General features: G+C 36.7%; 1 protein-coding gene across 3 annotated transcripts; it reads left to right on the top strand.

Annotated features, from left to right (window-relative positions):
* Positions 1-8,399: 8,399 nt before the first annotated feature.
* On the top strand, positions 8,400-17,496 carry LOC136982283 (tubulointerstitial nephritis antigen-like). Of its 3 annotated transcripts, none has more exons than XM_067278764.1 (12): positions 8,400-8,475; positions 11,349-11,645; positions 11,716-11,779; positions 13,243-13,347; positions 13,421-13,511; positions 13,584-13,725; positions 13,797-13,947; positions 14,029-14,191; positions 14,263-14,308; positions 14,680-14,803; positions 14,885-14,915; positions 17,052-17,496. In XM_067278764.1, the coding sequence occupies exons 1-12, from the start codon at positions 8,415-8,417 to the stop codon at positions 17,211-17,213; spliced, it is 1,437 nt and encodes a 478-aa protein (XP_067134865.1). In that variant the 5' UTR covers positions 8,400-8,414; the 3' UTR covers positions 17,214-17,496. The 3 variants fall into 3 exon arrangements, with proteins under 3 accessions (XP_067134865.1, XP_067134866.1, XP_067134867.1); XM_067278765.1 differs by lacking the exon at positions 8,400-8,475 and adding an exon at positions 8,962-9,171 and having other exon boundaries at positions 17,052-17,494; XM_067278766.1 differs by lacking the exon at positions 8,400-8,475 and adding an exon at positions 10,655-10,665 and having other exon boundaries at positions 17,052-17,494.
* The last annotated feature ends 1,370 nt before the right edge of the window (positions 17,497-18,866 follow it).

Below are 18,866 nucleotides of genomic sequence, written 5' to 3'. Positions count from 1 at the left end.
GTGACATACCCAGGATAGTCTGGTGATTCAATTTGGGATACCCCAGAGCAATAGACTGACATTTTAACTGTCTTGGCCATCTGTTTCAAGTAGGTTTACTATGCTAAATGTTCAAAAATAGGATTTAAAAACAATTTAAAATTCACTATAAATTTAATTGGAATATAAACAGTTAACTAAAGGAAATCAACTGTACCAATACAAATGAATCAATTGTAAAAAATTAAAGTATTCTATGGACTAATTTTCAAAAGAATTAACAGTTTGGGTTTTGAATTACAAGTGAGATAACATTACTTATGCTTGACATCTGACATATATTTTTGGTAAATTGGAAATGCTGTCCTTTATTTTAAACCATTCTCTGTGATATTTGAACAAAATGAAGTAAACGTCTGATAGAATACACGTTCGGGTAGTTCACTTTAACCGGATGCGAAAGAGATCTTTCCGGCATTGCACGAGTATATGCAAATGGTGCATTATTTCTGCTGTGATGCTTATAGTAAAATAAATTTAGTCATTGAAGAAAGGGATGTGTAAATTGTGCCTTAGTTCTGAGACAAGATGCAAGTTAAAATTTGATTCTGGCAAATTGCATAGAGCACCACATTTTTGAAGTCTCTAAGAAAGGACAAACAACATACATTCGTAATCTTCTTAACTATTTTTAATTTGGTATAAATTTTAAGGACTTATCAGACCACAGTTTTTAATTGGAAACTTTCACTGATTTATAACATATATTCTGCTAATAGGGCATTGCCATAGCACTTTACCAATGCTCACAAACATTGCTGTGAAATGAGATAAAATGCTCACTGAGAAGCAGCATGTAGACTTTAGAATCTACATGCTGCTTCTCAGCACTTTCTAGCTATACCAAGACCTAAACACAATGATTCTGAACGTAATATGCTGCTCAATGCAAAGCATATGTTGGTAGCATAATCAGGAGTCACGGTCCAGGCGTCCTTTGTTTTTATGACAGTAGCATTGACATACATTCACACATATTTGCATACAAGCATATGTGAAATGGCAAGACAAATGTGAATTGCAGCAATTGCAAATACACTCAAACCTGTTTTTGTGCGATTTTTTTTTTTTTTTTGTGTGGTATACCAATTTAATCGAAATTCATATACCGCACAAAACAAATTGCATAAATAAAAAATTGCACAAAAAAAGACTGCACAAAAACAGGTTTGAGTGTATACCAAACTTTACATTGTCACTACATGCACCTGTGCAGATGATGCACAACAATTAGACTAGTGCAAGTGGATGGTAAATTTAAAGCAGGTTGAACCAAAACTGCTCTAACATATTGTAGAGACTGACAAGGCATCATTTTTCCAAAATGGAATGTGTGACATAAAGTGCACCACTGCACGCAAAATAAACAACACCCGGTGGATTTACACTAAAAAATCTAGTAGATCATCCGGAGCAAGAGGCTTCTCAGTCTCAAATACCTTGAATAGTGACTGCTGTGTTAATGTCCTATACATCTATCATCTAAATAGGGGCCAATTTCCCTTAGTTTCACTTTTGTCGACTTTGATCGTCATTCCGGTCGGCACGCGACCGACGAAATTTCCGACCGAATGCATACTTTATAAAGAAGCACGAATTGCATACCGTTAACATACGGCAGGCCAAAATCTTTAGGAAAAACCGGAAGCATAACTAAAAAGGAATATCTTTTAGTTGTGGAATAATCTGGAAACCTTCACGTGTCCAGCCCGTCCAAGCGAGGCACGAACCCACGACCGAACTCCCGGCGTTCGGGGTACGGAGACCGCTCGGCCACCGGCGAGCACTCGTGACGGGCAAGAGAAAACGTACAGTCCGTTTGACCATTTATTATTTATGTAATAAATATAAACAGTTTACCGGGTGCCGTACATCCGAAAAATATAAAGTTTGTCGAAAGGAGTTTACAGACCCAGGCTAATACTTGGATAGTTTAAATTTACGCAAGTAGATGCTTTCTGCAACTGTATTCAATTCTCGACTTAACAGCATGTCAATATCCCTTATATCCCGGCCTCAAACCGATGGTTTTCAACAACTGTTGTCGTCGGCTACAACGGTGCTTTCGAATCGCGGCTAACTTACAACAGATTAGGCCTAATTAACAAATTACCAAAGATGTTTAATTAAAGCAGCTTTACCAGGCAATACAACTATAAGCAGTAACGTAAATAACGAAGGGCCCAGCTCTTTTTACGAATGTTTGGTATATTTGCATACGGCAACAAGGACGTGGGTGATCCGACGAAGGGGGATGCTTCCCGGGAGGGCTTTCTATGGGAAACTGGCCCTTATTTCGCTGTTACAAACGTGAAGAAACCCAGAAAACTCCACGTGGCCGGACCTTTGAATACCACGTATCACCTAACAGGTGATGGGTGGTATTCAAAGGAGCTCTTTGTTTTTAAAAAAGAATTTACTCTGACGACTGGCGACAGGAAGAATTTTTAAAATGAATTAAAAATCTCACAGAATGGGATGAACACTGGTCATTTCTTGTAACAGTAGTATGCGTTTTGGACAGTCCATCTGTTCCTCTTCAACCGTTCTTCGTAGGTGTCTTGAAAATTTGACTTTTTATTTTGGCGATCACATTGTACCAAACATTTCGTGGTATCTCGGTTCTATCACCTTGGATAATCGTGACTCTAGTATAGAGTGAAAGAAGGAATTGTTTATTTTTACTTTCGTGGCTGTTTATCGGGTGACCATAACAATCTTTAGTTGTGGCCACAAGGTATAACAGGAGTTCGATTGTACAAAAATCTGTTTGTCCAAACTCGACCAAAATTGAAGTGCATATCATTCAGACCATGGTATTCCGATTTCTGCAATAAAAGTTTTTACTTCAAAGTTTTGATATAAAGAAAAAATGGCGCTGTGTGTGGAATTAATATACATATATATGTTAGTCAAAACCCGTTTTTAGTTGGAACGCGTTTTAACTAATTGAAACCATTGTATTATTAACTATCATTTTTTATAACATTCTTGGGATAAATTCCACATACCTGAATAATGTTCGTTGTAGTTATTCAATATTGAAACCATTAAAATTATTTCTTTATTTCTAATCTGTTGTATTTTCCCTTGTCTGCTTGTTACTATAATGCTCATTAGCATATTCTTCTGTCGGAGGTTGGTTGATACGGGATTGGGTATATCGTATTTAATTTTCCGAAGTTGTTATTAAGGATTTTTTTTAATGTTAATTTTCATAATATTTTTGACAAATTTTCGTTTATTTTTACACTTGGATATTTGTGTAAAGAAGGCAACTTGTGTAACTCGAAATGCCACGATGGTTTGCCTTGTAATAACAAGTAATGTAAACTTAATTTTTATATTTATATTCCTTTATTAAATGATTATTTTTGTATGACTTTAATTTAATAGCGAGGTTGAGGCCGAAGTTTTAAACGCGAAAACGTGTACGTCGGACGTTTAGCGCCGCTTTCCCGTAAGCCTAGAAGTTTGACAGTGGCGTTTGGAACGTCGAGCACGATTCCACTGACTTTCCAAACACCATTGTCAAACTTCTAGGCTTACGGGAAAGTGGCGCCGAACGTCCGACGTACACGTTTTCGCGTTTAAAACTTCGGCCTCAACCTCGCTATTATTACTGACGTTGCTTTAGTGTTAACATTGCTCTGTGATTTTCTTCAAAAATGTTTCTATGGTGTATGATTAATTTCGTATCTCTTTAATTAATGTCGATAACACAGATGCGTGACCAATCCCAATCATCACTTTATTTATTTCCTCCAAACATATTTATATAACTAAAATTAGTTTTAACTAATGTTCAAACTTAGGACGCGTTTTAACTTGTTGAAATTAACTAAAAACTGGTTTTGACTGCAACACGTGTTAGCCATTTTGTTAAAACCCGTTTTGTCTAGTTAAAACTAGTTTTAACTCAAATTCATTTTTGACTAGCAGTAAATTTTAGTTATAACAAAGGCATCTAGTGTAAACTAGTTTCAACTAGTTAAAACGCGTTCTAACTAGAAACGGGTTTTGACTAGCATATACACTCACAAATGCGAAATTATACCAGTTCCAGTCAACTGGCATCATATTCGCGTATTTCAATTGACAGGCGAACCAAGTGTGTGCACCAAACTCAAAGACAGGTAGATGAATCGTCTTAGACATCAAATTCAGCTGATAATTGAGCAAGATCAAACAACAAGGACAATCCGCTTAATCTGGACAGCAGAAAAAAAGCTAAAATACTGTCCATCCACTCTTACTATTATGTATCTTATCTCTTACCCATTGCTTCTTCAAACATAACAGTAAAAGAGGCTTTAATATAAACAAAGCCTAAAGTGTTAAGATCTTAGGTAAACCTAAGATCTTAACACTGTCATCCTCTGACATCCCTGTAAGCACAAGTAGAAGGCAAGGAGCAGTATAAATGAAGATTTCCACTCCTCAACGACATCCGGAGATCAGACAAAGTGCCGAGAACTGCGGAGACGGCCCGCGTCATTCGCAAGAGCTACAAATCCGTAATGGAAAGACGAAGATACAAGGCAAAGGGCATCCGGGAATAGTAAAGCACTCAAGAGAATGCTAATATTTAGGGAAAAGAGAAACAGAAGTCTCATTAGGCACGTTCACACTTGTGAGGTCCCAAAAACGAGTTGACATTAAACATTTATATTAGAAAATTGTTAAAACGAAACGAAACTAGGAAAAAAAATTCTCCATTGTTAAAAACCGATCAAAGATCGGATTAGTTGTGCTAGTCATATGAAACCGCGACGAGAAAAAAAATGCTATTGAAGTAAAACAGAACGCAATAATTGTAAATGATTAATAAGTGCAAACGAGCGTCCTCCAGTAGAGATGGACCTTTGACAAGGTGCTCGTATACAAATAATTAGAACATAGAAATTTTGAAAGGGGAAAGGTTAATGACAAAAAGGAACATCGCGTCGGATCGTTAAAATTATAAAACTTCACAGACTAGACGACAATGGAACTCGCGCTCATATTTTCCCCAAAGTTCCATCAACACTTTCCGTCCAAGTACTGATAGATTCTTCGAAGTGGATCTTTTTCGTGACTCGAACAGAGGTTTTTCGCTTAGGAACAGACTTGGGACCAATCGGGGAGCGGGAAAGAGGAAAGTAGAGCCAATCGGGTAGAAAAAAGGGGAGAAAACGGAGATTGAGAAGGCCGATTTTGAAGGACACGACAGAGACTTCGGAAGACACAAGACGTGTGCGCCAACGTGTGTCCAGCGAGAAGTCCGTCGACATCAGCCTACGAGTCTCTTCACCCGCCGCTGCCCTGGGGCTTACCTTCGAGCGACATTAGGAAACACCCTGGAGACTTGGACTCTTTGAACCTTTAATTGTAAAGAACTCTGTACTTACTTGTTAGGATAAGTTGTTTCGTGTTCGAATAAACGGGTTTTTGCGTGATACTTGTCATCTGTCTCCTCCGCCACACGCGAACTACCCTAGACCATCCTGTCGAGGGATTAACGATTTCCCCCAGAAGTTGGAGAACTTACACCGGTGTCCGAGAAGTGGGATTTTAAGTCCCCACTCTCCATCAGGTCAGCGAACTTGCATACTACACATTCTTAATGACATTATTATAAGTTAATGCAATAAGTGCATTACGTGCCGACCAAATAGTTATTCCGAACAAGATGGCGAAATGCGATACGTATAATGCAATATTTGGAAGTTTCAAAATTTTGTAACGTGCACCGGAGATGACGAACAACGTGCTCCAGTGAATTTCGTGCATTCCTGTCTGACCTCCTTTTCGAGAAGGCAGTTAATTCTAGCCTGGCAATGAAAAGACAATTTTGATAGCGGAAATCACCTCGGAAGGTAAACGATACGAATTTAGAACGTATCAAAGAAAACCCTGAATCGGCAATCGAAAGTAACGGCCAACTCCTGTTTAAGCACGCTCTCTAAGTAATCTAACAAACATTCACTTATCTAAAATACATTAATAATAAGCATTATATAGACGGTCGGATGGCCGAGCGGTAAAGGTGGCAGCCTACCGCTCTGGGGGACCCGGGATCGAATCCGAACGGGTCGAATAATCCCCAGGAATTTTTCGGGGGGTGGTCCGTTCGGATATGTCGGGCCCCGTCCCTCACCACCCGGTCGCCCCATTGTGGGCCTGGCCGAACCCATAATGGGCCTACTAAAAGAGGCCCTCTTACTGCCCACAGGGCGGAAAGAATTTAAAAAAAAAAAGCATTATATCACGTGTTGGGTTAGAGTTAATAGGCTGTAGTGTTTCCCGGTAAGTTGTTTTTTCGACGGACATGTTACGTGACGTGGTTAGTAATTATACCGTATGCATTTTTGTTTTATACGCGCGGAATAATGCCTCCCGGGAGGTCTTTTTAAGGGCAACTTGCCTCTATTCTATAATTACTTTTAAAAATAAAGGCGAAACTGCGAGCATTACTAATAATTGATATCAAAATGGTGATGGCGCGATCTAGATTTTACCATTTCACTGAATGAGATCGGGTTTGAATACGGTTTGGACATCAATTTTATGTCAACAATACTAATCGGAGCATTATTATCCGTCAGAACTATTCTTTTGTCAAGGAGCCGATAAGAATTGTGGACTCTCAGCCCCCCTCATATATTTTAATCCCGAGCCCATTTCTTTGGCAGGATGTCCGCGCGGTTAAGGTGACGGCCTACCGCTTTCGAATTCGAACAGGTCGAAAAACTCTGGGACTTTTCGGAGTGTTTCGTCCGGATACGTCGGACCTCGTTCCTTACCATCGGGCCACTTTATTGTGACCCAGCCCAACCCATAATAGGCTCGCTAAAAAGAGGCCCTATCATAGTGTACAGAGTTCGAAAAAGCCCATTTCTCTGAGAGATGATTTTGAAAAGTACAGCGATTTCTCGAACTTTTTCAAAACGGTGGTGTATTTGCCGTGTGATTTTTATGAATTTGACACTCAAAGATTAATTTTTAAAATTTTCCTCCACAGTTTACTCTTGACTTTTCGTGGGCTCGACTGTATTTTTTGTTTCTTCCTTCGTCATAAAAGTTTTTGCCTTTAATTTCAAATTCTACTTTTATGTTGATTCTGCCGATCCTCCAGACGAGCTTTTCAGTTTGACCTCATATTTCGAATGTCTTTCAAAGTTTTGATGCTCATGCTCTTTATTTATATAAAGGGTAGTCGTAATTAAATAATAGGGGTTCAAAGCTATCTGTAGAAAGAATTATTGGGCAAATCTCAACCAAATTTGATATACTTAATATCCCGAGTGAGGCTGTCGAGGGAGGAGCTGGAAATTTTTTCTTGGACGTGGAGAGAACTTTTGTAGGGCTCCGAGGTAACGAATCGACGAAAAAAATCGGAAAATACCACCGCTCTCGCTTCCTGCATTGCCGGAGAGGCACCACCATTTTATCTGTGCTCTGCCAACGAACTAGAATATATTACGTAGATTGGCTGCGACTTTGGTTACAGCGCTCTTGGTGGCAACGACGAGTACTAGCTTTGAATTAGTATACTCTAATTCGTTACCTCTATACGACACAAATGCCACGCTCCTTTGACTAAAAGGAAAATGGCGGACGTGTATCTTTTTCCCAAAACATGCCTAGCTTCGGCCACTCTACGTAGTACAGTATATTCTAGCTCGTTGGTTCTCGCGCACGAAGTGTTACCAGTCGCTTTTATCATCGCCCTCGACTCGGAAGTTCGTGTGTTAAAATTACTACGATATTGTTCATTCTCCTGGCTCTTAATGGCACTTTTCTGATTTTCTAATTAATTACGTACACTGTATATACAGATTCCGAGAGTTTTTATTTTTACTTTAATTACATATAAAAAATTGAATTGTCTATTATTTTATTTGCATAAATACATCTGACAACTGTACTACGGAATGTTCTTTGCAAGGGCAGAATCCTTTGGCTTCCTTTGGTTAAAGAAACAAAAATTTTAACCCGGTTTATAATTCGAGCCGCAGTATATTTTGGCGTTGTGACAAATTGACATCAAAATTTCTGGTTAAACAAGCTGTAGGACCTGGCTTTACCAGGGGCCTCGTTCTATTCGCATATTGATCATTATTATACGGAGGAGGAAGGGCTTTTCGTATACTGTAGCACAGGGCGACGACAAATCTAAATCCAGCTGCGGGTCAAAGACGCATAGAAATGCCAAGATGTTTTGCCTGTTATAGTTATAACTTTAACTATTAACGAATACGTAATTGGTATTATCAATATGCATGCCAGAATGATTTATTATCGTATAAGGCCCTAAATTAGCCATAGAAATTATTAGAAACATTTTTTTTTTCGAACCCTAACAGGTAAGAAGCCGTAAAAGAGAATGGAAAATGTGTCCTTCGAGTTTGGAATTAGAACACGGGCAATCATCCAGAAATGCAATGCCAGAAAGTCACTTTGTTTCTTTATAAAATATTAAATAAACAGAATATTTCAATAAATTACATTTTAAAAAAACACGGAATTACTGTGTAAATTACTTAAAAGTAGACTTTAATAGCTGCGAATTATGTAACGAATATCAGAGGAGAGGCGATATAAACAATTTTACAAGGTTAATAAAATTAAACGCTACCGAGTTATTGTTTATAAATTCACCTACGCATCTTAATTAGGTTATAATTTAATTACCGAATGTTTAATTTGCAAAATTTTAATTAATCCTTTCATTTTTTAAGCTTAAGAACCGGACGGGTTAAATTCGCGGGATTAGAAAAGCTTAAATTGAATTAAATCTACGGTAAAATGGGACCGGTATTGATGCAAATGAAAGTTAATTATGATTAGTATGGATGTTTATATCGATGATTATATTTAGTCGTCACCAATAGAAAGTTTGTTGATGTAGATCTTGTTCTATATCCATCGGGGCTCGCTAAACTAGCGAAGGTTTTCCAATGGTTACGCAAACTAGTTACGCTGCCAAGACTTTATTAGAAGGCCGACAAATCTGACAGTTCTATCTTCTACTCATCTAGTACTAGTTACGTACAAATTTAATTATTAACAGTTAAATATACGTAAATATTTATACGAGATTCCAGCGTAAATTTCATACGTGTTGACCTTTCGAAGGACGATAAAACGGTAAATGTTTACTCATTTTATTTTCGGCTTTTAAGTACTAAAGCATAAAAAAAACAAAGTAATTTATATGTTTATTTACTGAATTAATTATAATTAAACATAATTTTAATTATTTTTGATAAAATATATATAAATTTGCTTGTCAAATTTAAAGTAAAACTGTGCTTATACTCGAGCCTATAATGTATTTTCGCTCTTTATTATATGATATTACTTATTTTTTAAAGATATTTAATGTATAATTAGTTCGCAAGTTAATTAAATGAAATAAATAGAGCAATATTCAGCTAAATTTATAATTAATATTTCATTTTTTGATATTTATTCAGGATTTTTAATATAAATTAATACCCAAAAAATGGAATTTTTCCAGTAAACTTAATGTCTAATCTCATTTTAATTCTTAAAAGCTGGTATATTTGATTTTATATTTATTTATTTTAAATGTATATTCAAATATATAATTAATTATTGATAAATATAATTAATAATAACGGTTACGAATAGTGAACTTGGTTGTAAAATGTTACTTAAGTGACCTTTTAACCAACTAAGGTCATTGTTACTACATTGTCTTACACGGAGCTCGAATTAGACTCGTTGTGGCCTTAAACTACAACATATAAGAGGCCCTTCTCCTTCGGCAAATAGTAATAATACGTGTAAAACTGTGCTTTTACTCAATTAATTCATAATGCGAGGCCCTAAGCTATGCCGAGAAATAACTGTTAATACACTTATATAAGAAATAAAGTATATATATTATGGTATAAATAAAACACTACTGTACATATTTAACAATTATCACTACTGTTTAGTATAACTCATAACTGTTATTGTACCGACAATCGTTACTTATAGTTATATAGCTTATACTAGAATATATCCTTAACAATACATTTATTGTTTTATTTAGTATACATTTAAGTATATTTTTTATAGAAAGTATACAAACAGTTGTATTACCTAAGTATAGCAATAAATATACTTAAATACACACTTAACTGCATAGTTACTGTTTTATTTTGCGTACGTTAAGTGGGTTACAACTGTACTAGCGTAAGCGAGTGTTACGCTAACAAGTAATCGATAGTGATTGTCGCTTACTGTTGCGAGTGGGATAAGCAATAATAGAAACTATGCAAGCTTATTTATTAAATTTCAGGCGGTTAATCATTGTTTATTCTGGTTGTTATATAAAAAGCAATAACAACAAAGATGACGTTATAACTGGCAACACGTACCGGAAGAGAGTTTGGTTCCATTCCAATTTCGTTGTCCTTGGAGTTTGTCAGTTGGTCAAACATCCTCCAGCCGAGTTTTAATCTCTTCTAATAACTCACCTCCAGTTTGAAATTAATATTTTAAACAATAATTCTACTTTAAGACGTAATATAAATACATAAAATTTAATTACTCTCGGAATTTTTACGGAATAAGTTAAGAGCGTCGGTATAAACACGCTCTTTTATATACGTAAATAACGATAAAACGGCTTAGTGTTTCGATTAAATAGTTGTAAATTGTACTTATTTATTCAATAAAATTAATCTTTAAGATCTCGAGGCTTTGTGCGAGAGAAAACACGCGATGGATTCGCTCCAATTACTCAAAATATGAAACATAAATAAACTTATTTTCGCAGCGGCGGACAAAGTAAACATTTACGTTAACACAAACGTCAAAGGAAATAAAATAAAAAATACTCGTTAAAGTTTATTTGTAATCCATCTGGGAAATTTCTTAATAAATGAGGTCGATTCTAATTTCGATGAGTATATTTCATAATTATTTACGTAAATTGTTTTGAAATACACTTAATACAACCTCGAATTCGGCCGTAAAGTCGTATTTTAAAGTGTTTCTACGATTCTATTTAGGTCGGTTTTCGACTGGAAGATTGTATCGCGCTTTAAAACCTTCTCCAATTAAAATTTAACCTTGAATTTTGCAGTTTCTTACTCGGCTTTTAATAAATTCGACATTAAAATAATTGTTACGAGATTCTTTCGAGTTGATACAAATTGTCGTCGTCGACTGTTCGCCTCCGCTATCGATCATTAGTCGAAAGTGTCCTTACCATAGATAAACAAATATCGCGCATCGCTACTTTCGTTGTTAATTGGACAGTTGCTTAACGGGGGTGGAACGTGTTAAATCTTGTTTTTATTTTGTAGAAAGCGAACGAGCCTCGACCGACATGAATCTCTTCGGGAAATTGCTGTTGGCAACTTTCGTGGTTTGTGTTCTATGCGATTACGGCTTTAAAGATTTGCCGGGAGATTATTGTAGAATGAGAAAACCGATGGATTGTTGCCCCGGAAGGGACGATTCGTGTGCCCTTCCAATTATAGGAACTCTTTGCTATTGTGATAAATTCTGCAACAGAAGTGTCGGTATGGATTGCTGCCCCGATTATTTTCCCCATTGTCTCGGCATACGCGTCGATCCTCCCCAACAAATAGTTAGACCAGGTAAAGTAAAATTATTAAAACAACCGACAAATTTACAATGTATAATTGTTCATTTTTTATAACGGAGCAGGTTGCAACCACCGTGGAAAGTTTTACGAAGTTGGGCATTGGTATCTGAACAACTGTAATAAATGGTACGTACGGTATTTTATTCGATTTTTTCTTCGAACAATTTAGTTTTACTTAAAATAAAATCGTTATTTTATAAAATTTAGTCGCGCAGAATACAGTTTTTTCCACTTTTATGTATTGTTTACAAAATGTTCTTCGTCAAACAGTCGAGGCCTGGCGCTTTTACGGGCGCGGATTCGCAAATATATATGAAGTCGTAGGTCGTCTTTGTTTCCGAGATCGTCGAGTTATACGTGGTAATTTTGTATATACGGCGCAGTACGTAGAACAGCGCACTACTCGGGCACGGGACCGAGACCGAGCGCACTACTGTATTTCTATGCTTCTATGCTTCGATAGTGGCGTGTATGGCAACTCGGGCCTTTACGCCGGAAGAGAACAGAATGGGAAGAGTCGGCCTTATAGAAGACAGGGGAGAGGTCACGAACGCGACCAAAGTCGGCCTTATAGGAGACGGCCCGCGAGAAAGGGAGATAGGAATGCCTTCCGGGAGGACTTGGGGGGAAGCTGGCCCCTATTCGGGCGTCATACGCAAGGAGGAACACTACTGTATTTACAAATGAAGCTGTTATTTGTACTTGTTTAAAATGTTTATCGAATGTTTTTGAAAGAAAAGTCTATTTTTAAAGTATATTAAATAGAGAAGCCAGACTCGATAATGATTTCTAAATATGTACACTACAGCGCCACGTGGACTAAAGGAAAACAACTTTTAAATTTGTTTAGAACACCAATGTTGATGACGTAAACACGGCGGACAAAGTCTCTAACATTTCGTTGTATTAATAGAAGAACGTCTTATAAACCTATGGAAGTGAAATAACTTGCCGGCAACGTGTAGCAAAAAGTAAAATTTTCATTAAAGTAATGCTAACATCGTGCGATTTAATAATGCAATGACTTTGCGGGGAGGGTGGCGACCGTCGTTCCTTCATTTTCCGGGACAGAGTGACGATGTATGACGTAGGAAGGTGGGAATTAAACGTGTCGAATTTTAGCTCGATACCATTTACGAACGGTCCGTACCCGAAACCCGACGTTAGCTAAGATCCTAGGCCTCTGGCGATACGAGTATGGTGTTATACAGTACTTAGACATTTATAACTGCATACACGTAAATAAGTCGATTCGATACCTAGTGCCGTAGCCATTCTCGTGGAAGTCGTCGGTGGCGACAACGACCGCAGTAACATTTTCATTTCTACAATAAATAATTTAAATCTTACAATAGAAAAATAACAAATAATTTAGTTTTTAATTAGTTTATCAATTAATAGTGGCTTATAAATAAAAAAAACGTCGGCAACGAATGGCAAAGAATCGACACGACGTATATCGCGAGAAACTCGGCCTTGGTATCGCTTTTCTGTCCGGTGTAAGGCAATTTTAAGATACTAACGCAAATAGCATATTTGACTTTTTATCGGAGGTTACGTTATTTTCTCTATAATCGTTTTAAATCTAGTAAATGTCAGTATAAAGGTCACAACAAATTCGAATTTGGCTGCGACGATAACGTGTGTTTGATACGAACGGAACTGGTCGATGCCATCAATGGTGGAAATTACGGGTGAGTACACTTTTTGGCACGTGATACGAAAATTAATTTAATTTAAATTAGTTAAATGCGATTACGGTTACAGTTGGACGGCATCGAATTATACTTTCCTGTGGGGTAAAACGTTAAACGAAGGTATACGATACAGATTAGGGACGTTTCGACCCACGAGAACGGTGAGAAGATTTCGAAATAATTTAAATAAAATTCAAAAAGAAGATAGCAAATAACGGTTTATCGAATTCCAGACTTTAGAAATGACAGAAATTCACCTGAATAAATCCGAAAGACTCGCAGAAAACTTCGATTCTCGTCGTAAATGGCCTAACTTGATTCAACCGGTTCGCGATCAAGGAGATTGTGGCTCTTCCTGGGCTTTTTCTACCACCGGTAAGAGATAAATATTGGCAAATGTGGCATAAAACGACAAATTTTCAAATTTTAAATTCGAAATTCTTTAGGTTTGGCGTCCGATAGATTGGCGATCGAATCTCAAGGAAGAGAGAAGATATCTTTATCGCCCCAACATTTAATTTCTTGTCAGCACCGGGGTCAAAGAGGTTGCCACGGTGGTCATTTAGACCGTGCCTGGTGGTATCTGAGGAAAAAGGGGTATGTCCGATGGCGTAAAACGGTTTACATTTTGTAATAATATGCCGGCATTGTCTAAAAGTGGCTAGAAAATATTTTCAGCGTGGCTACCGAATCTTGTTATCCCTACGAAAGTTGGATTACGGACGAAGAAGGGAAATGTAGAGCTAAAAATTGGAAAAATGGAAACGGTAAAGTGAAATGCCCGAGCGGAAATGAAGACGTCGTGCATTATTTTACGCCGTCTTACAGAGTTGCGCCGAATGTAACGTCAATTTGTAACCGTCGGTCGATTGGCCGGTACCGTTTCGAATAATTGTGATTTTCTATTTTTAGGAAAGAGACATCATGAAAGAGATTCACGATAACGGACCCGTACAAGGTAAAATATAAAATTTATATTGTGCCATTTTATTGGCTGGCGTTAAGCTGTTCGTTTACTCGACGAGGATTTCGAGTTCGAATTCGGTTCCTTTTGAGAAACGTCGGTGATTCGTTTAGTAAGAATACCGTACAAATTACGTCGGCGTGACGTCATTTTACGTTTCTCCGTTATAAAGAATTTAGTACTGACGTCGCACAACACGCATTACGTAATTTCGCGGATGGGTATGCGCGATAGCGGCGCGAGAATTACCGGGGGATAACCTCCCTCTTTATTTTTATTATTATAAATTGCACATTTTAATACATTTATACAAATTTTTCCTGTAATATTTCGATTTTACGAATATAAATGTTTTAAATACTCAGCCACCTTCGAGGTTAAAGAAGACTTTTTCCTTTATAAACACGGTATTTATCGCCATACCCCTGTTACCAAGTATCTACCTTCGAAATATAGAAGAAGCGGATGGCATTCTGTCAGAATTATCGGGTGAGACGTATAAAACTTTACTCGAAATTTTGTAATATTAGTTTGCGTGTGTAGTCTAATGGCTTCTTTTTCGTAATTTAGATGGGGTGTAGAAAGAAATACAAAGTATTGGGTAAGTAACGACTAAATTTATTTCGATTAAATACTCAAATATTTTATTTTGTACGTTACTACATTCAAAGTTTCTGTTTTAATTATTCTTTAATGTTAAATGATTGTTCTCTGTTCTCTTTTTCTTCTTTTCTTTCTCTTCTTCTCCTTTTCCTTTCCAGTAATTATCTAGAATGCATAAGGATAGTTTCTTACTACTTTCAGACTGCTCTTCTAGTTAAGTGAGGCCTATCTTCTTATAATATCATCGAGATGGGTTGATAATAATAAGCGCAGAGCCCAAACGGTTAGGAGATGAAAGTTGAAATTTGGTACACAGTTAGGGTACGTCGCGAGAAAGTACACTAAGAAGAGATTTTCGAAATTCCCCACCGCGGGGGGAGAGGGAGAAGATTAAGGCTTATCCTAAGAAACGGCTTTTACCGTTCTATTTTAGATACGGTATTTTTGCGTTTTTCACTGCGTTTTAGTTGGGTATGTCGGGAGAATGCACATCGAGAAGGGATTTTTGGAAATTCAACTCTCCCGGGAAAAAGGAGGAGTGAGTTAGTTTTAGTCAGTATAAAGTGTAAATAATAAAAAAAGGAAAGTAAATAGTGGCACATATAGTATTTAATGTTCCAAACAAGTTTTCTTAGATTTCAGAATTTAAAATTAATCATTTAACGGGTACAAGAACTATGATAACCTTACTCGATTAGTAAGGTTATCGTAGTTCTTGCACCCGGTATCGGCTAGCCGTTTTAAGTCAGTGTCACGCTTGCCGGAACTCCGTGGCTCGCCGGTGTGGAGGTTTGCCGCGGCAAACGAGTGACGTCATTCGAAGCATTTAACGCGGCCAGATTTCATCGAAAGCTCGCGGTACCCAGTCGGCATACATGTATTGTGTACAGGGGTGGATCTACATAGGGACTAACAGGGCTTAAGCCCTGGGCCCCCGGCAGAGCCTTAACTAGCGTATGGCCAACGTGGCTCCCGCCAAAGGCGCCGACGAGAAGGTTTCGGAATAATATGTATACGAAATTAATAACGCAAAGAAACTTCTATAATTATATTCATATAGTATTTATTATCTGTAATTTCTACCAACATATATTTTAGAAATAAACCACCATTTTTATTTTTATTTAATAAAAATTAAAAAGGCACCATTTTAATTCTTGGCCACAGGCGTCCAAAATCCTAGTTACGGCACTGGCCCCCAGTGTCGAGGGCCCACAAAATTTGAATTATTATCATAAATTTTTAATACTTTTTCATTATAATATATTTCGTATATTGTGTAGATAGGCCTATAATGGGCTTTATAATAGTCCATACTTTTTATTCGCACTAAATAAAGTTTTTGCCTATTGTTTAGTGCTAGAGATGGGCCTATTATTCTTATAACTTTCAGCCTGCTCAAAAATTTCGGTCAAAATTCGCTCCGCTTAATGCGCTTCTGTAAATCTACTTTTCTATTTACATTTTGAATTTTTAAACAGTCGTTAGATCGAACGAAGTTAGATAGATGAAACTGGAAACCAGGTATGGAAAGATTAGGGGCGAGAGTCCACGATTAACTATACTGTATACGAACTTCTGGCGTGACTTCAATTCAAAAATATTCCCCCGGAAGGAGTTAGATAGATGACTGGTACTGCTCTATTGTTAAAAGAAAAATATGATGTACAGTACACTACTAATTTGAGGCGAGCGTATATTTTAAATGAAATAAATAAATAAAAATTACAGCCTGGCATTGTGACGATGCCACAATAAATAATCGCTCATTTGTTTATTGAATTATTTCGAGTTTCCCGAAAAACAATTCTCATAATCCTTATTGTTACTCCGCCTCCTTTATTTAAGAATACGTGCATTAATTTCCATTTTAATTTGATCGAGATCCGTTTAATTTACATGATTATAATTGTTAGAATTACAATACTTTCATTTATCTAAGTATAAATGAAAGCTTTATATGACACTACATTAATAACTACACTCTGGTGGAGAATTTGAGACCGTTTGATACGGATTTAATTGCGAATGTCAATTTGTGTATAAGTTTAAAATAAAAATCTTCAGAATTGTTTGAATATTGTATAATTGAATTAAGCATTTATATAATTTCTGTTTTTACTTTAATTTTCAGTTGTGCGCAAATTCTTGGGGAGAACGTTGGGGAGAAAATGGATATTTTCGAATTGTTCGAGGAGAAAACGAATGCGAAATAGAAAATTTCGTAGTGGGTGTATGGGCGAAACGTCGTTTGTTGAATGGTAAAACAAACGGGAGAAGATATCGCAGAGCTTGATAATAATTATTATTATAAAACCCAGTTAATTATACGATAATTTGCTGCCATAATTGTAATTAATTAATTAGTGTGATCTCTTAATTAATATAAATTATTGTAATATCAATTACATCGATACGTAATTGTAGAAAATATTTTTATACTATTGCTTATGCGTTTGTTCCATTGAATTATAGAAAAATATTCTATATTCTTGTAAATTTTTGTGTATAATTTATTATAATTATATTATTTTAAATGTTTTATTTTTAAATTTATCATTATCGCTGTTTGTATGTTAGATAAATAAATTGAAAGTTATCGGTTTTAACTTTAAAATCGTCTATTGTTTATTTATGTATTGCATTATATTTCTGAGCTTTTGTAGCTATATATGTGATTTTAGAATCAGGGCCGGATTTACATAAGGGCAGTGGTGATATTCGGCGGGTTCGCACAGGTTCGGCCGAACCCGTTGTTAAAATTTTCAGTTTCCCAAACCTTGTTAAACACACGGAACGTTTCTCAGTGGGTTTGTTTTTTTAAAAAAATTATATTAAAATATGCGTATTATACTCTGTAATACTACTAAACTAGAGCCTTATATTCCGTTCGTACCGAACATTTCAATCTAGATCGTGAGCGAGGTCGGGGAGTATGTCTTGGTGCGATCTCTCTCCACCGTTTCAATCGAGGTTTAATCGCGATCGATTCGAGAGAGTTCTTAAAAGTAGATCCAGTGATAAGAGAGATCCCAGAATGCCACGCGCGCGAGATAATACAAGATGGCTGTCGAACACGTGTCGGGCTATGGACAGCGAAAGAAAAAGTATAATGTATCTCGAGAGATGATGACACGTGTGTATTTCCAGAAGCGCCATTTCGCGGTAAAGTTACCTCTGCCTAAAAAAAAGAAAAAAAGTCGACAGCCCTAAAATATTATCTTTACCCGCCTTTCACCCATGACTCGTTACGTTCCAAGTACGCCACTGATTGTTAGATATACGGTTGCAAGAAAAGGTATTGTATTTATTTCTATTCAAAACTTCCATTTCATTTGTCGGTGATTGTCAGGGAAAAATTTTCTGCTAGCGAACCCCTTGTTAAATATTTCGAATATCACCACTGCATAAGGGCATTTGGGGCCTGTGCCCAGGGCCCCCACAAAACTAATAGGAATAAAATTATGTTTAAACATAATTTTATTCCTATTACCGCGACAGCCTAGTGTGGCCTAATCTTGAGGGCAACAGGCAGAGAAAACCAAACCCGGGAAAACCTACGAAGCATCGGAAAATTTCGGGAAAAACTTTCACATGGGTATTTTTCAGTTAAATTAAAATAATTAGTTTTACACAATAAAATATATGTATGTTTACAATAACCTTATTTTAAAATGAAATTTACAACTTCCTAGTTCAAATGTGATTGAAAGTACAGTATTTTGTGTAAATTTTCTAAATCATCAAATTTGCCTACTCTTAAAGGGGGACCCCCACCGAATTTGTGCCCAGGGCCCCTGGATTGGTAAATCCGGCCCTGTTTAGAATGAATATGCACTAAACTGCCGTATTGCGTGAAGTGTGTGCCCATAGATCAATATATCAACCTGTTTGAAATGTTGAAATTTGAGAAAGGGAGCCATTTTCACATAGTTAAGTCTCAAAGCAT

This window comes from Centruroides vittatus, unplaced genomic scaffold (assembly GCF_030686945.1).
Source record: "Centruroides vittatus isolate TY-2023 unplaced genomic scaffold, ASM3068694v2 contig_817, whole genome shotgun sequence".
In the NCBI taxonomy this organism is placed as follows: Eukaryota; Metazoa; Arthropoda; class Arachnida; order Scorpiones; family Buthidae; genus Centruroides; species Centruroides vittatus.
This window is presented reverse-complemented; position numbering and strand designations above follow the sequence as displayed.

Coding starts and splice junctions, on each gene's coding strand:
- LOC136982283 (XM_067278764.1), top strand. CDS start 8,415: ATGTGTCCTTCGAGTTTGGAATTAGAACACGGGCAATCATCCAGAAAT. Junction 11,646..11,715: donor CCAACAAATAGTTAGACCAG/GTAAAGTAAAAT, acceptor ATAACGGAGCAG/GTTGCAACCACCGTGGAAAG. Junction 13,948..14,028: donor TGGTATCTGAGGAAAAAGGG/GTATGTCCGATG, acceptor AAATATTTTCAG/CGTGGCTACCGAATCTTGTT.